General features: G+C 43.4%; 1 protein-coding gene across 1 annotated transcript; it reads left to right on the plus strand.

Moving 5' to 3' along the window:
• LOC109819391 (polyadenylate-binding protein 2-like) lies at positions 678-17,739 on the plus strand. The gene is made up of 5 exons (XM_020385105.1): positions 678-728; positions 1,160-1,234; positions 1,674-1,865; positions 1,933-2,080; positions 17,531-17,739. The coding sequence occupies exons 1-5, from the start codon at positions 678-680 to the stop codon at positions 17,737-17,739; spliced, it is 675 nt and encodes a 224-aa protein (XP_020240694.1).

Genomic DNA, 18,611 nt, shown 5'->3' on the forward strand with positions numbered 1-18,611 from the left:
ATACGTGGTTCGTCTTGTAGCTTACGTCCACGGGTGAAGGAGGAGAAAAGATTTACTAATTATAAGAAATACAAAGTGGAATCTCTCACTACTAGAAATATAAGTATTAACTACGGATTTCCGTCGCTATAAGGCCACTTATAGCGACGAAAATTTCCGTCGCTATAGTTCCGTCGGCAATACACTTATACCGACGGAGTTGTTATTATTGGCGACGAAAATTCCGTTGCTAATAAATTTTAGTGACGGAAATTCCGTAGCTAAAACTACTTTTAGCGATGAAAATTCCGTAGCTAAAATAACTTTTGGCGACGGAAATTCCGTCGCTAAAAAATAAAAGAAAAAGAAAAATTTAGGGTGCGGGCTTGCCCAAAAAAATTGGGCATCCCGCGCCCGACAGAGGGATTTCCCCCAAATCCTTATCTCATTTCCCCCCTCTCCTCATTCCCCCCCTCCCCCCTCTCTCCCTCCCCTTTCTCTTCGTCGGCACCACAACCGCCGCCAACCCTCACCCGCGTGTGTCGCCGCCCCTCTCCCATTCTCCACTCCCTCCATTCTCCGCTCCTCGCCCGCCGCGTCGCCGCCTCGCAGTCCTCCTCCTCTCGCAGTCACCCAACTCGCCCATCCTGTCCTCTCCGACAGAAAGAAGAAGAAGGGGAGAGGGAGGCAACGACGAGATGGCCGCCGCGATATTGTCGATTGACCAGATCCCCAGATCATCTAAAGAGGTAGCCCCGAAACCATTAGAATTTGCATTTTTTAGTTAGAAAAGACTGAGAGGTATCTTGTTGGAGTATGACTTTGGACTGTTGATGAAGTAGGATGGGTTGAGGAGATCGAGAGGAAGCCTGTGCGAGCCGTGCGAAGAGATGCATGCTCAAGTCCGAGAAGGATGGATGTCTGCTGTTTCAAGTTTGGTTTTTCCCCCCTCCCTACTGTTTCTCGTTTCTAGGTTTTTGCCCGTAGCCCGCTTTGTCAGGCGATTAGGGTTTTGGTAGCACTGTATGTTATTTCGAGAAAAGCTACCCTGTAGTTCAGTTCTTGTATACCTTACGTCATTGTGCGTGCTTTGTTGATTGTGTGCTCTTACAAGTCTCTTATTGGAAGCATATGTTTGCTCCTTGGTTAACATTTTCTGGTGTGCTTTCACTACTTTCAGAAATTCATTTCCCGTGGTGCTGCAAGCCAAGCTGAAAAGGAGGAGGTGGATTCGAGATCGATCTATGTTGGTAATGTGAGGTTCTTCAAGCCATCCTCTCTTTTCAGTGTTTTGCAGTTTACAGTAATGCTTGCATCTCTTACTTCACTCCTACATTTATCTAGCAAGAAGTCTTATTTGAAATTTATGTATTACATGATCGGTATAAGGAAAGAATATGTAAATTTTTGATTGCTTAGTGCTGGATAAGTTGACGTTCTTGTTATATTGTGACTACCAGTATACAGTTTCGTAGTCACATCCCATTTTTAATGGATGCACTGCTTATTGCTCATATTCTTTTGAAGATGTAAGATGACAGATGGAGGTATTTGGTAGCATGCATCTTAGTGAAATGTTAGCAGTAGAACAGTCTTAACTAGTGAAGCAAATTTTCTTTCTTTTTGGTAGTATCCCTTTTATTTTAATCAATCTTATGAGTATTATGAATTATACTTCTCATACCGATTGTTAGGTGGACTATGCCTGCACTCCTGAGGAAGTGCAACAACATTTTCAGTCTTGTGGGACTGTAAACAGAGTAACAATTTTAACAGACAAGTTTGGTCAGCCCAAGGGATTTGCATATGTGGAATTTGTTGAAGTAGAGGCTGTTCAGAATGCTCTGCCGTTGAATGAATCGGAATTGCATGGTCGTCAGCTAAAGGTTTGCATCAATTTGATTAGGTTAAACTTTACAATGTAAACATCCAACTGATTTGGTTGTGGTGCAGGTGTCAGCTAAAAGGACCAATGTACCAGGAATGAAACAGTACCGGGGTCGTCGAGCAAGCCCATACATGGGCTTTCAATCACGAAGGCCTTACATGCCACCTCCATTTTATGCTCCTTTTGCATATGGGTATACTGTTTTACTTCGATGTTTGTATTTATTTATTATATGCCCACTAAAGATATGTCTTATTGTATTATATGCTCTCAAAAGACATGCTTTTGTCTGGTGATATAAGGTGAAATGTTAACTTGTCATAAACTAGTTTCTCATAGAGCTTATATGGTCTCATAGGCCACTTATACAACACTCGTGGTTGCCTAATGCTGGTTATATGAGCTTGTTTGCATATTGTGATGGCTTGCTGTAGACGTCAAAAAATGCTTACAGACATCCAAATACCACTCAAGATAAAGAGAAGGTGATAAACATCAGTATCTAAGTCATGGGAGATCATACAAGCCCAAAGGAAGCAAAAGGATCTATGAATCAACACAAAACAATATGAATTCACAGAACAATGCAAACTATAGCGTGTGGACGCGACAGTACATGGTGCCGCGACTAAGGCGCGACAGCTCATGGTGCCGCGGCTAAGGCGCGACAGCCCATAGTGCCGCGGCTTAGGCGCGGCAACTCATGGTGTCGTGGCTATTATAGGGGGTGCTGCGGCGGTTACAATGCAGTTATGTGATGATTATTGAAGCTCACGTGGCAGCATATCAGAGATAGAACGTGTGCTGACGTGGACAAACAGTTAAACCACGAAAAAGGTGGTTAAAGGTCGTGGGAGAACAATTTCAAACACAAATGAACGTGGGTGTAACTGCCCCTTTAGCCGCGACAGTGTCGACTGTCGCGCCCTTTAGCCGCGACAGCATCAACTGCCGCGCCTAAAGAGGCAGTTGTTGATCGGCTATTTCTTCAGTTATCGTCTAAGGAGGCTATAAATACCCCCCTATGGCCATCATTGACGGAGGCGGAGCATTTCCAGAGCAGAGAGCCGTGAGTTTTGGTGAATTAGAGCAAGAAAGAGAGTCTTCCTTCTTCACAAACATCCTCAAGAAGCTTTTGGCGAGTCCTAGAGATCTAAGCTCAGACTTGATCTTTGGAAGAGTGAACATCTTACATCGATAAGATATTCGCTTCAAATTCTTACTTCGATAAACGAAGAAAGAATCATTAAACCCCTCACGGTTCAATCAGAATCTGTGATTTGGTGGTCCCACAGGCAAAGATCCCACGCAAGCAGTGATCCAAACAACGATCCTGCGTTTGTTTCTCAAGAGTTGTAATTTTCATTTTGTTGTGTAAAAGAAGTCTTATAAAAACACTATTTCTTTGAATTTGTTGTAATCGACCGAAGATATAATAAATTCCATAACAAGAACAACTTTCGACTCAAACAAGCTGGCGACCACAGAGGGAGCCAACGGTCTCGCTGCCGAGACCGTCGTGTCGCAGCCGATCAAGATTCCAGTTGAATCCATGGTCGAATACGAATTCGACCAAACCAAGTTTGAGGAATATCTCTCATCATCCTCTTCAAGATCTTCTTTGTCTCGCAAGTACAAGAGGATCTCATAATTAAGGAAGATTTATATGCCAAAGAAGGCACAAAATGAAGACTCTCGCTTGATTGTTGCTGAGGATTTTACTAGCAACACCTCTGCTCACAATGGCTCTTATCTAGTTAAAGAGTCATCGAATCAAAGCCCACCGGCACTGACGAAGAGGGCTCGTCAGAGACAACGTCAGCGCCGCGCTCGTCAAATAGCTAAGGCCTTGGAACAAACCGACGGAGTTCGTTATCATGCGGACTTAGAGTCGAGGAGGCATCGAGTGGTTCAGTTGTCTCAATGACCAATCATTCATGTCTCTGCTAAGCTCACGACGGAGGAATGGACTATTGTCAAAAGGACTAGTTCGACCCTCAAAGAACGTATACAAAAACGTCGTGCAAATTGTAGGCTGTCAAAAAAATCACAATAGATAGCTGATCCCCATCAAAACACCGATGATGGAAGTTACAATCTGACGACTTCCAGAAGGCTACAATTTGAAGACTTTCACGTAGATCGCTGAAGGTTACAATCTGACGACCTTCACGACAACTGATGGAAGCTCTAATCAAACAGCCTTCATAATCAACATCGGGAGTTACAATCTGACGACTCTCACATATCAGAGAGCTAAAGCAAAGATTACAAAATGACGATCTTTGCAACGCTTCAACAGAAAGAGACTACAAATCGACGGTCTCTTCAAATCAAACTGCGGAAGTCCTCCCCTCACACCAGCATCAAGACGCACCGTGTTCATAGCCACGAACGCAGCGCAAACATAGCTCCAAAAGTTGCAAAAGCAGCTCAAACGCAGCTGCCATCTGCTGCCAAACGCAGCTTCCAAGCTACCAAACGCAGCTCAACGCAGCTCCAAGCGCTGCCAAACGCAGCTGCCATCTGCTGCTCAACGCAGCTGCCATCTGCTGCTCAACACAGCTCCAAGCGCTGCCAAACGCAGCTGCCATCTGCTGCCAAACGCAGCTTTCGATTTTGCGTTTGACTCGTTCAAACACGAGCTGAACAGTTTCAAAACCGTTTCCCACGATCTGAGGGGATCATAACTCCACTCAGGAGTGATTTAAGGGGCGGTTACATCCCATTAGCCCCACTTAGGAGCGAATTAAGGGGGCGGTTACACCCCTTAATCCCCTATAAATAACTAAGAAATCAACTTAGTTTAGATCCTTCTTTTTGGGCAGCAAAGAAGAGATCTCGGGCTGGCTTTTGGATCCTTCTCCTTAACAGAAGAGAAGAGATCTTTGGCTTGTCTAACCAATTACGGTTAAGATCAAACAAACTCATTCAGAGTTCTAAAACTTGCCACGCAAGTTCTCCACAACGTCAAATCGTGAGGAGAAGACCACATTCCAGTGAAACAAGACATCAGATCGTCAACGAGAAGCAAACTCGACGCGAGCATTCGAGGGAGGCATCTCATCGCTACCAAGAAGAACCCAGAATTAAACAAAGGGGAGAATCCAGATCATTCTCTTCTCTTTTGTAACCAGGAATTCCAATTGTAACTGAGATTAAAGGAATACAAATCAATTTTCCTTCATGTCTTTTTACTGCAAATTTTCCAACAAACACAAATGCTGCTCATGCCCGTGCTCTCTTACAACAAAGACGAGAAAGGAAGAAGAAAACGGTGATTAAAGAACCAACGAAACTCTGCCAAGTTTGGATTCCAAAGTCTGGACTTATGCAAAATCAGCATTCGGAGCCCGTTAAGACTCCATACCCGCAAGGGGGTGGTTTTAAACGTGCGACTCCCGACATAACCTTGGATCGCTCAAAGACAAAAATAAATTGTCCTGAGAATGCCAACAAGGTTTTACACCCCCAGAAGAAGACGTATTCACCAAATGATATCGTCATACCTGGGAGGTCATGCCAACAGACAATACGATTTTTTGGCAATTATACCGATGAATCGTATTATCAAGTTGGGATTGTGAATAATTTTCAAAAGAGAGTTATTCGAGGAATAAACTCTTATTGTTCCTGTGCGCGACTCGTTAAAGCAGCATTATCAGAATGTGACTGTTTCAAACGAGAAGCCATCCCACGAAGAGTCTCTGTATCGTCGAAGCCTAAGCCGAGACATTTCCGCAAAAGAAAATCAGCTGCCCAAGATGATGAATTCTCTGAAGTCACCATCAACGTGGCTGATAAAAAAAAGTCTAAGCGGCATTCAAATGACTCAAATCCCGACTTTTTCCCGAGAGGAAAAGTCAATCCAAGAATTGCTCAAAGGATGTCTCGACTCCAATTAGGAGCCATCAGACGCAGAGATTACAAAAGAATGCAAGAAGGAATGTCCTCGGAGGATGAATTCTCGGACACTTATTCTGCAATCGCTTCTGATGATACAATGTCTAGCACGGGACAAACCAGAGAAGTACTCACGATCACCTCTGATCAATTTGCTCAAATGCTTCAAGAAGCTCTAACGAAGCAACGTGAAGAAATTAGAGCTGAAATGAGGACAGAGATGGAGTTAGCTATTCAACAAATGAGAGAGTTGCTAACTCAACAACCTCAACCTCCTGAGTCCAGTCAGCGAGCTGAATCCAGCCGCCACACTCAGAATGTTATAGATGACAGTGATCCAGAAGTGGATGAAATCATTATGGCTGATACACCTCCCAATAGCAATAACGCTGGGGGTGGTCTAACGGATTCTCCTAATAACGAGATTGGGGGTGGTTCAATAGCACCTCTCACAGGGGGTGGTCTAACTTATTCTCCTTAACGTCCTTCGAATGAAGACATAGACGATAAAGGGAAAATGAAAGTGCTTGAAAACAAAATCAACGCTTTGATGACGGCTCAAGAAGTTAAGAAGACGGGTATTCCATGTCCCTATCCAAGGGAATGAGATTCAATACCGTACCCGACGAAGTTCAATCTGATTAACTTCACACCGTTTGAGGGGAAGAGTTCGCCGATTCAGCATTTGATTTATTTCAAGTCTCATTTGGGCATGATCTCTGGAAACGAGGCTTTAATGGTCCGGTCATTCGTTGGCACCCTTCGTGGGCCCGCCTTCGATTGGTACCGACGGCTCAAGCCAGGGAGCATCAATTGTTGGGATGACATGGAAAGTTTGTTCCTCAGCAATTTCTTCGATGATGACGCCGAAGTGTCAATCGGAACCCTTTTGGATGAGAAGCAAAAAGATGAAGAGTCAGTGGACAATTTTGTCAAGTGCTTCCGTAACATGGCAATAAATTGCAGGGATCCTGTTACAGAGGAGTTCATCCTGCAAACATGCCACAATAACCTCTCCATCGATGTCCTGGAAGCTCTGGGGGTCGTACCATCCACCACTTGGAAAGAGTTAAAACTACGTGGTGAACAAGCTGAACACTTTCTTAAAAGAAAGAAAGTTGAGAGAAGTCAACCAACGACATCCACAATTCCTATGAATGCAACTCTCGATCCGAGGTTCCAAAAGGAGTATTCTTTCGAAGACGATGAAGCTCCGGCCATATTGGAATACCTCCTCGCCAATGACAAAATCGAGCTACCGCCTATTAAAGATCAGGAGGGTGCTAAGATGATTACAGATCCAAACTACTGTGCATATCACAGAAGGATTCTTCATCCTACCGAGATTTGCTTCGGACTCAAAAATAAAATCCAAGCATTAATTGACTCCGGCGTCATAACAGCGAAACAAGCCAAGTAAAGACGACTCTAACTCCATGGGATACACGAGTATAAACTGTTTTCCCTTAACTCCGAAGAGTATACGAGTATAAACTGCTTCTTCATGTCACTCCGAAGGGTATACGAGTATAAACTGCTTCTCATTCCTCCAGTCGGTATACGAGGTTAAACTGCCCCCTGATACTCCAATAGGTATATGAGTCTAAACTGTTTCCCACTCTTGACGGGTAGTTCCTAGAGAATTTTTTTACATGTAATATTCTTAAGGATAACCCAGTATGATGATAGACCCAGTTTCACAAAGAAAGCTGGGGGTGGATGGTTCATGTAACGGGAAGTTCTCGAAAGAATGCTATATGTAATTTTCTTAGGGATAACCCGATCATTACAAACAAAGTGATAAACACTACATCCTCACGGTGATTTCCGAATACTCTTTTGTTGAGATGAGATTTGATCACTCCTTTAGATCAATCTTCCCTCACAAAACTCACATTTGGTCAAACCTTTAAACAGTACGATCAAACCTTTAAACAGTTAGGATCGTCTCAAATTCCCATCTTGGTCAAACCTTTAAACAGTTAGGACCAAAGCCAAAATCCCCTCTCGATTCGTTCCATGAACGAGAGGTCCACAAATTGAACGATCAAACCTTTAAACAGTTAGGATCGTCTCAAATTCCCATCTTGGTCAAACCTTTAAACAGTTAGGACCAAAGCCAAAATCCCCTCTCGATTCGTTCCATGAACGAGAGGTCCACAAATTGAACGATCAAACCTTTAAACAGTTAGGATCGTCTCAAATTCCCATCTTGGTCAAACCTTTAAACAGTTAGGACCAAAGCCAAAATCCCCTCTCGATTCGTTCCATGAACGAGAGGTCCACAAATTGAACGATCAAACCTTTAAACAGTTAGGATCGTCTCAAATTCCCATCTTGGTCAAACCTTTAAACAGTTAGGACCAAAGCCAAAATCCCCTCTCGATTCGTTCCATGAACGAGAGGTCCACAAATTGAACGATCAAACCTTTAAACAGTTAGGATCGTCTCAAATTCCCATCTTGGTCAAACCTTTAAACAGTTAGGACCAAAGCCAAAATCCCCTCTCGATTCGTTCCATGAACGAGAGGTCCACAAATTGAACGATCAAACCTTTAAACAGTTAGGATCGTCTCAAATTCCCATCTTGGTCAAACCTTTAAACAGTTAGGACCAAAGCCAAAATCCCCTCTCGATTCGTTCCATGAACGAGAGGTCCACAAATTGAACGATCAAACCTTTAAACAGTTAGGATCGTCTCAAATTCCCATCTTGGTCAAACCTTTAAACAGTTAGGACCAAAGCCAAAATCCCCTCTCGATTCGTTCCATGAACGAGAGGTCCACAAATTGAACGATCAAACCTTTAAACAGTTAGGATCGTCTCAAATTCCCATCTTGGTCAAACCTTTAAACAGTTAGGACCAAAGCCAAAATCCCCTCTCGATTCGTTCCATGAACGAGAGGTCCACAAATTGAACGATCAAACCTTTAAACAGTTAGGATCGTCTCAAATTCCCATCTTGGTCAAACCTTTAAACAGTTAGGACCAAAGCCAAAATCCCCTCTCGATTCGTTCCATGAACGAGAGGTCCACAAATTGAACGATCAAACCTTCCTACAGTTAGGATCGTCTCAAAACACTCACTTGGTCAAACCTTTAAACAGTTAGGACCAAAGCCAAAATCCCCTCTCGATTCCTTCCATGAACGAGAGGTCCACTCAAATTAAACGATCAAACCTTTAAACAGTTAGGATCGTCTTAAATTCCCATTTGATCAAACCTTTAAACAGTTAGGACCAAAGACAAAATCTCCTCTCGATTCCTTCCATGAACGAGAGGTCCACAAATTGAACGATCAAATCTTTAAACGGTTAGGATCGTCTTAAAACTCCCACTTGGTCAAACCTTACTACAATTAGGACCACAGCCAAAACCTCCTTTTGATTCATTTTGCGAACAAAAGGTCCCCTTTTGAGTTGAATAGTCAAACCTTATGACAGTTAGGATTATTCAAACCAATCTAGATTCTCTAAGTGGAGATCCCACTTTGAGTTTCTTTTGCACCAGGAGATAGAATATAAAATTCTTCCTCTTCGATTTCGGGTTCATCTCTACCAACAAACAAGAGACCAGGAGATAGAATATAAAATTCTTCCTCTCCGATTTCGGGTTCATCTCTACCAACAAACAAGAGACCGGAATACTCCAATAGGTATACGAGTCTAAACTATTTCCCTAATCTCAACAGGAAGTTTCTGGAGAATATTACTCAAAATATTCTTAAGAATAACCTGATTACCTCCTAACGGGTATATGAGGTTAAACTATTTTTCGAACATTCCAATAGAGCATATGAGTATAAACTATTTCTCCATTCTTCGACGGCAGTTCAAATTCAAGACTTCGACAACGGTAACGCGATAAACGCAGCACCGGAGGGATATTAGCTATTCTACAAAGCACTGAATAAGCTAAAAGATGAAGAAGTCAAGGATTGAAGCCATCCATAGACTATGTTACGCAACTTCCTCAACAAAGTACTGAAGAAATTGTAAGGAAAACTTATCATATCCAAAGTGTCCCACCAGACTCCTCTTCAAAATGATGAGTCTGTGATACTTTGGAGGGGGTATCTGTAGACATCAAAAAATGCTTACAGACATCCAAATACCATTCAAGACAAAGAGAAGGTGATAAACATCAGTATCTAAGTCATGGGAGATCATACAAGCCCAAAGGAAGCAAAAGGATCTATGAATCAACACAAAACAATGTGAATTCACAGAACAATGCAAACTATGGAAAAGCAGTTAAACCACGAAAAAGGTGGTTAAAGGTCGTGGGAGAACTGTTTCAAACACGTATGAACGTGGGTGTAACTGCCCCTTTAGCCGCGGCAGTGTCGACTGCCGCGCTCTTTGGCCGCGACAGTGTCGACTGTCGCGCCCTTTAGCCGCGACAGCATCAGCTGCCGCGCCTAAAGAGACAGTTATTGACCAGCTATTTCTTCAGTTATCGTCTAAGGAGGCTATAAATACCCCCCTATGGTCATCATGGACAGGGGCTGAGCATTTTCCAGAGAGATTAGAGCAGAGAGCCTTGAGTTTTGGTGAATTAGAGCAAGAGAGAGAGTCTTCCTTCTTCACAAACATCCTCAAGAAGCTTCTAGCGAGTCCTAGAGATCTAAGCTCAGACTTGATCTTTGGAAGAGTGAACATCTTACATCGATAAGATATTCGCTTCAAATTCTTACTTCGATAAACGAAGGAAGAATCATTAAACCCCTCACGGTTCAATCAGAATCTGTGATTTGGTGGTCCACGAGTCAAAGCGCTCCCGGCACAGGCAAAGATTCCACGCAAGCAGCGATCCAAACAATGATCCTGCGTTTGTTTCTCAAGAGTTGTAATTTTCATTTTGTTATGTAAAAGAAGTCTTATAAAAAGACTATTTCTTTGAATTTGTTGTAATCGACCGAAGATATAATGAATTCCATAACAAGAACAACTTTCGACTCAAACACTTGCCTAATGACATTTCATGTTCTCCTTCCTCCCTATTATTTTTGATAAATATTGTTGAACGTGTTTATATTTTTGATGTTCACCATGTATTTTAAATGAGGATCAGAAACTTTAAAATTTACTTATCTATAAAATTGTTAATGATAGTTTCCTGTTATTTATACTATTGTAATGTTGGGTATTTCATTATATTTGCAGACCGGGACTTCTAGACAAGGTGGAGCTGGGGGTAGTCATGGTGGAGCTGGTGATGAGGATGATGGCGATGAATGATTTGTAATAATTTAACTTTAAAGACAATAGTTGTATAAACAATATGTATTATGTCAGGGTATTTTTATTTGTTTTTATTGAAATATGTGTTATACATGTGTGGTATTGCTGATTGAACAGGGATTATTATGTTTTTGTACAGGGTATTTTCAAATTTCAAAATATTTTTTAAAAAGATACTGGTCACTTTTTAGGGACGGATTTTCCGTCGCTAAAATATCTTTAGTGACAGAAAATCCGTTGCTAAAGACATCTTTAGCGACGGAAAATCCGTCGCTAAAGATTTTTTTTTAAATTTAAAAAAAAGTACGACGGAAAATCCGTCGCTAATGTCCCGTCGCTAATATTTAGCGACGGATTATCCGTCGCTAATAGTCATATTAGGGACCCTCAATGTAGTGTCGGTATTTTAGCGACGAAATTTTATTTTTTCCGTCGCTAAAAATTTTAGCGACGTATTTTGTTCTTTTAGCGACGGGTTTGTCCGTCGCTAAAAGTCCTGTTTCCAGTAGTGTAGCAAATGTCTCAGAGTGTGATATATGTCAGCAAGTAATAGCAGAGCATCAGAGACCAGTAGGATTAACTCAAAATCTCGACAAACCGATGTAGAAGTGGGAAAAAAAATTACAATGGATTTTGTCACAGCGTTATCAAGACCCACATGAGGAAATAATGCTATAGTGGTCATAGTGAATAATCTAACTAAGTCAGCTCACTTCATGCCAATCAATATGAAGTTTTCCTTAAAGAAGCTTGTGAAGTTGTATATTGCTAAAATAGTTAGACTTCATGACGTACCAGTGGAGATAGTATCCGATAGGGATCTTAGAATTCGTACCTAAGTTTTGGTAAGGTGTGCACAAAGTCCTTCAGTGTAAATTCTATTTTAGCTCAGCATATCATCCATAAACAAATGGTCAATCAGAGAGAACAATTCAATCTCTTGCGGATATGTTATGATGTTGTATCCTTGATTTGAAAGGATCAAGGGAGAAGTATTTGCCATTGACAGAGTTTGCATATAATAATGGTTATAAATCAAGCATTAAAATGTCACCATATGCAGCTCCATACAAGAAGTGTCGTTCACCTATACACTAGGGTGATCTTAGAAAAAGAAAACATTTTGGACCCGAGTTAGTGCAACAAGATATAAACAAGATTAACTTGGTAAGAGAGCGTATTTAAAATACACAAAATAGACAGAAGATTAATGCTGATCGCGGGAAGAGAGACTTAGAATTTTAAGAAAGTGATCATGTATTTTTAAAGGTATCTCCTAGAAGATGTGTGAAGAGATTTAGAATCTGAGGAAAGGTGAGTCCAAGATTTGTGGGGCTGTTTAAAATTCTTCAGTGTGTTAGTGAAGTTCCTTATAGGCTTGCTTTACCACCTTCTTTGGCTAGAGTCCACAATTTGTTTCATGTATCTATGCTAAAAAATTCAATCAAGGTCCAGATCAAGTTATAGAATTGGAACCAATTAAACTGAAGGAAGACTTGATATGCGAGGAGAAACCAAAATGCATTTTAGATCAAAGGAACAAGTGCTTAGGCAACATACTATTTGATACGTGAAGGTTCAATGGAAGAATCACTCTGATAGAGAAGCAACTTAGAAGCTTGAAGAGGAGATGTGACAGAAGTATCCTCAACCTTTTAAGAACCAATGTACGTAAAGTTTCGAGGATGAAATTTTATTTGAGGTGGAGAGGATGTAGAGACCCATTTCTTTTCTCAATTAATGAAGAAATTAAAAGACAAACCAAGAGTTTATAACTAAAAGTGTATGTTGGACTATTAACTAGAGTTATTAGGTAAATCAATTACAAAACTAAAGAGGCATTGAAAGCATGTAAATTGCACCAAGCTCAAAAGCCACTAAACCCTACACACACACACACACACACACATGTTGATGGCGATGATCACACAGTTAGTTGTGTCTGTGTTCGGACGGGGTTGTAGTTGCAAAGGGGTTAAGAGGACCGCTTTCTTCCCCGACTTTGTGTCTGGTTCTTGAGTTGGGTAAAGAAAGAACCCTCAATGCTTATTTTTGGACAATATATCTACAAAAGAAAAGCCCCCCGGGTGTAAGGTAGAATAGCACCTGTATTTATACTTGGGGGTATGAGGGTAGGCTGGTCACTTCGGCCTAGCACAATAGGGCGATGGCCAAGTGTGGACCAGTCGCTGGGATGGTCTTTGCTTGATGAGTGTCAGCTGGTGACTGGGAGATAGACCACTTTGGCCTTGATTTGGGAGTGATCGACGGCATGTCAGTGCCCACGTGGGCTAAAAATTGATGTGGGCTAATGAGCCCCGAGGTGTGTGATGCTTGATCCATTTGCAGGTTTGATGTGGATATGTTGTTAATATTGATAAGCTCCATCATAGAAGATACCCTATAGCTTCACCGAGAAGCAATGTCTTTCGGAATTGTCCTAGAGAGGTGTTGGACGATTGGTCGAGTGGACTCTTGGCAAGTCGCCTTCGACAAGAGGGTCGACAGGTATCACCTTTCGAGTCGGCATGAAGAAACATCAGCTCGTTTAGTCGGCCGGGTCGGACTTCTTGTTAGGCTTGGGTCACCAAATTGATTGGGCATATATTGAGCTTTTACAAATCCATCATTTGGTAATGAACCATATTTTATAGAATGGGATCACAATAACAGTTGGCCCCTTTTGCTTGAAGTCGGCTTGAGCCGGGTCTGAGTAAAATGAGATGGACTTTGGGTCAGTGTGAGTTTACTGAGGTTGAGAAACTAAAAAATTTCTTTCAACTGACGTGGCTGACGTCATCGAGGATTTTCCTTTAACTACCATGGCTCCGCTTTTCTTGGCTGATGTGATCATGAATTTGAACTACCATATTTAATTTCTGATTAACAGTCAAGATTAAATTTTAGAAATGGAAGCATCATGCGATTCGATTTTTGTGTGAATCGTTTGAGACTCCGAGGCATGGAGTAATAAAGGGGTGGCACTTCATGTTTCGAGTGAACTATTTGAGATTCCGAGGTGGATCTCTTTCGTTTATTTCGAAACACTACATCCTCATGGATCAATCCATGTGTCTCTCCAAGAAACTATAAATAGCTCTCTATGGGCTGAGAAGATTTCTTTACGAACTCTCACTCAAAATCTTCGGTGTTTCTTTAGACCTTAAAGCTAAAAAACTTTCAATGGCTTCTCAAGTTACAACCACTGGGCGTAATGAGGAGAAGATCTCTCTTCTTTGGATCATTGGCTCGAGGATCTATATGGATGATCTAATGCAACTTTATCATCTCTACGATATTTCCAAGACTTTCACACTAGCGATGCCAGACAGAGGCGAGCCGGTGTATAGCCACAGCGAGAATCGAGTGCTGTTGCATCTTGATCACTTGGAGTATAGTCTACAGCTGCCTTGTTGGGCGTAAAAATTGACTTCTCATTTGAGGGGTCGTTTGTGTTTATAAGAATGACTTATTACAAACTAATGATCAATGTTTGCAATAGAGGAGAAGGGAATGATCCTCCTTATTTTAACGTGGGCTCATTGGCAGCGGTAAGATGCCTCCCTCAGTGCTCGCGTCGAGTTTGCTTCCCTTGGACGATCTGATCGAAGTTGCGGTTGGAGCTTCAGTGCGCAGCAGAGACTCCGGAGTGATTGAGTTCAACTATACCCGAGCTTGAAAAGGTATCAAGGCCGCGAGCTTGGAGAGAGCTACAATGCAAGGGTTTGTAGAGAGCTGATGAGCCTCAAATCTGAGGGTTCAGATTGAGTCTACTTCAACAATCCAAGCGAGGAGATAGGAAGGTTCTACCAAGCAAGGCAAATGAAGGCCTCTGTTTTAAGAGTCTTTAGAATAAAAATGTCAAGCCAAGCCCAAAAACTAATCCTAAGAGTAAAAAAAATCCTAGCCTCTTGAATGATTTGCCCAGCTCCTTTTACGTTGACTAAAGGTGGCTTTAAATAGGTAAGGGATGGCATGTGTCATCCCTTGATTTGTGAGATTTGACCACTAGTGGGTGAGGAGCATCATGCCCTCCCCTAGCTGTGGGATGTGTTCACTAGTGGGTGAGGAGCACCATGCCCTCTCCTAGCTGTGGGATGTGACCACTATAGGGGTGATGAGAGCCATACCTCATCACTAGTGGGTGAGGAGCACCATGCCCTCCCCTAGTTGTGGGATGTGACCACTATAGGGGTGATGAGAGCCATACCTCATCACTAGTGGGTGAGGAGCACCATGCCCTCCCCTAGTTGTGGGATGTGACCACTATAGGGGTGATGAGAGCCATACCTCATCATTACCCAGGACGTGGGAAGTGGGTAGGCCCACTCCCACAAGCAAGTAGCCCATTTGCATTACTCAGGCGAGGTTGGCAAATCTACGGGCGAGCTCAAGAGCTGTATGAATGCTCAGATGAGCTTGCAGGGGAGCTTGGAAAACAGACGGGGTCGGCTGATGGGCCCCTCCAACGTGTGAGCTATCATTCGTTGGTGAGTGGAGTTCATGTAGGCGAACTCCCTGTAGGCATGCTTGGCTCGTGCAGGCGAACAAATCATTCAGGTGAGGTTGAACTCGTGCTGGCGAGCTCAATGAACAAGGTGATCGAGCTCTGTGAGCAAGCTCAATAAACCGGCATGGTTGAGCTCTACGGACGAGCTTAACAAATGGGTGAGGTTGAGCTCTACGGGCGAGCTTAATAAGGAGGCAAGGTTGAGCTCTACGAGCAAGCTTAATAAGGAGGCAAGGTTGAGCTTTACGGGCGAGCTCAATAAGGAGGCGAGGTTGAGCTCTAAGGGAAAGCTCAATAAGGAGGCAAGGTTGAGCTCTACGGGCGAGCTCAATAAGCCGAGATTGAGCTCTACGGACAAGCTCAATAAGGAGGTGAGGTTGAGCTCTACAGGCGATCTCAATAAACAGGCGAGATTTGAGCTCTGCGGGCGAGCTCAACAAACATGCGAGATTTGAGCTCTGCGGGTGAGCTCAATAAATAGGAGAGATTTAGCTCTACAGGCGAGCTCAATAAGGAAGTGAGATTGAGCTCTGCGGGTGAGTTCAATAAATAGGCAAGGTTGAGCTCTACGGGCGAGCTCAATAATCAAGCGAGGCCAGTCAGGTGGGCTTTGACACATAGGCAATTTTTACTGCCTACAAGACCCCTTCAAAGTTTTCAGACCTAAATCAGGTTGAATATGGTCTGGAATACTTTGAATGAAAGTAACCACTGCTCATTGGTTTGGGCCAATTTAAGCCCCTTGGTTGAGTTGAGCTCTTCAGGTGAGCTCGATGAAGTGTAGGCGAGCTCGAGCCTTCAAGCGAGCTTAGGCCATTGTCAGGTGAGCTCTTAATATGCGGGCGAGCTCGAGCTATTTGGTAGGTGAGTTAGCTCACTGCAGGTGAGGCTCAAGCTGAGGGTGAAAGTCGTGCATCAAGTGATCTTTGTGTTTTCTAGCGAGCTCGAGATGTCATCAGGCGAGCTCAAACCCATAGGCAATGCCTAAAAAAATTAATGGGCGGGCCACGTGTCCGTAGGTAGGCCACGTGTTTGCAGACATGCACTCTGCGCTTGCCAGCTAAGGTGGTGTGAGCATGTCAGATCGTAATAAATGTGATCTAATGTGGTGGCCTCATCTTCCTGTGCTTAATTCTGAGCTGTGGATTTGACGACTCTTTTGATCTTGATCGTCATTTAGACGAGAGACCATGGCTGTTGATTTCAAAAGCTTTTGATCTCGGTTGTTTATTTGAAGGCGAACCGCCTCGTCGGTTGGCTCTTTGGACTCGAACCGTTTGATTCGAGATTCGCTCTCGACTGTTCAATTCGAACCGTCGAATATGAACCGTTGCAGTCGATCTGAGCCATTGGTTTTGGTTTAAGATGACAGATCTCAATCGTCGAAGGACCGACTACAAATATGATTCGTCTCACTCCTTAGGAGACTTCTGCCTACTCAAATTTTTGCTCACCCAAGCTTTAAATAGAAAAACCCAGTCTCTCTATTCTTCTCCAACTCGAGATAGCACCTAAGAAGTCGCTCGCTTCAAAGGGAAAGGGGAAAGTCTCCTCTCCTATTGTTTTTGGCGCTGCTGCTGCCGTCGCCGTTGTCCAAACTCCTTCTAGTAGGTTTGAGAACCGTTTGGACTAGTTGGGGAAGATGAATAGTAGTTTGTTCATCTTCTGTGGTGAGTTTCGCCCACTCAAGCGAAGCTCTGCTATTCAGGCGAGCTTTGCCTTTGTTAGGCGAGCTTTGCTCATCAGGTGAGCTCTATTTTGGTAAGGCGAGCTCAGCTTTATTAGGCGAGCTCTGCTTGTCAGGTGAGGACAACTTTGTCAGGAGAGTTTTGCTTGTCAGCCTTTTTAGGCGAGCTTTTCTTATCAGGCGAGCTCAGCCTTGTCAGGTGAGCTCAGCCTTATCAAGCAAGCTTTGGAGTTCGCCTATCGCCTGTTACAAAGACTTAGGAAATTTTTAGCCTTTTTGAGTTAAAGAGAATTCTAACTACTCCTTGTTATGCTTTACAGCTACCTTCTCTGATAAGGCCCTTCCAAGGGGCAGGGCCATTGTATTTGCTGGCAGAACTGGTTTCGTGGCTCCTCATCGGTTTTCGCTCCTCAACCCAGTGCTGATGTTTAATGCTGATAAGATGAGTGAGTTGAAGCAAGTGGTGTCTGAGGGATACTATTTGATGCCACGAGAACTGACCACAGATGCAACGCTGGTGGACTCTTAGCGCCGGGAGATGGGGAAACCTATTTTTATGTTTGGTGACGCCGTAGCTGACCCCTCCACCATGTTTCTTAGCGAGAGCATGTGGCTCCGCGAGATAGATGGAGTTTGATACTTCCTCCCCTGTATGGTGAGGGGGTTCTCATTGGTAGAATTGCGTCCTCTCTCCATCCCCCGTATAATCAATTGGGAACTAACTCCGTCTCAAGACGGAGTTACTTGTGGACTTTTCACAGGTTCTTCGGCTGGTTACGGTGTTGACAACTCTAGTAAGCATGTCATCGCTCTGCACCCGGGCCTCCTACAGAGTGAGATCCCTGTGGGAGAGACACCTGTGGTGGCCGAGACCTTTCGTCACTGTTTCTTCAGAGCTGGGATCAGTCCCCCAAAGGATTTCAGAGCCCCCGGGTGGATTCACTCATCGACGGGCAATGGCCCATGGTGGTACAGAATCACCGAATATGTGTTGGTGGAGAACTCTAACTTGCATGGGTCAGATCTATATAGGGCTATCAGGGCCACTCAGCACGGCCTCAAGATTAATGCTCCCTAGCTTCACAGCATTCTAGAACTCTACTCTCCAGACAACGGCACATTTTTCATGCTGAACAGGGAGTTGGGGCTAGCGCTTCATGAGATGTATGAGGTGTTCGGACTACTGAAGGGGGAGTTCCCATACAAAAAGTACGTCCCCAGCCGACAAGAAATCAACCATCTTTCTAATCAAGCCCCTCAGGTGGTGGTGATACGGGTGTATCTTATCTTCAGGACTTAATGATCCTCATGGGAGCTTGAGGATAGTTGATTCTCATAGTACCTTGAGAATAGAGGTGTAAAACAGCCGCGGCTAAGGCGCGGCAGACCAAGGTGCCGCGG

The sequence above is a fragment of the Asparagus officinalis genome, chromosome 8 (assembly GCF_001876935.1).
Source record: "Asparagus officinalis chromosome 8, Aspof.V1, whole genome shotgun sequence".
Classification (NCBI taxonomy): Eukaryota; Viridiplantae; Streptophyta; class Magnoliopsida; order Asparagales; family Asparagaceae; genus Asparagus; species Asparagus officinalis.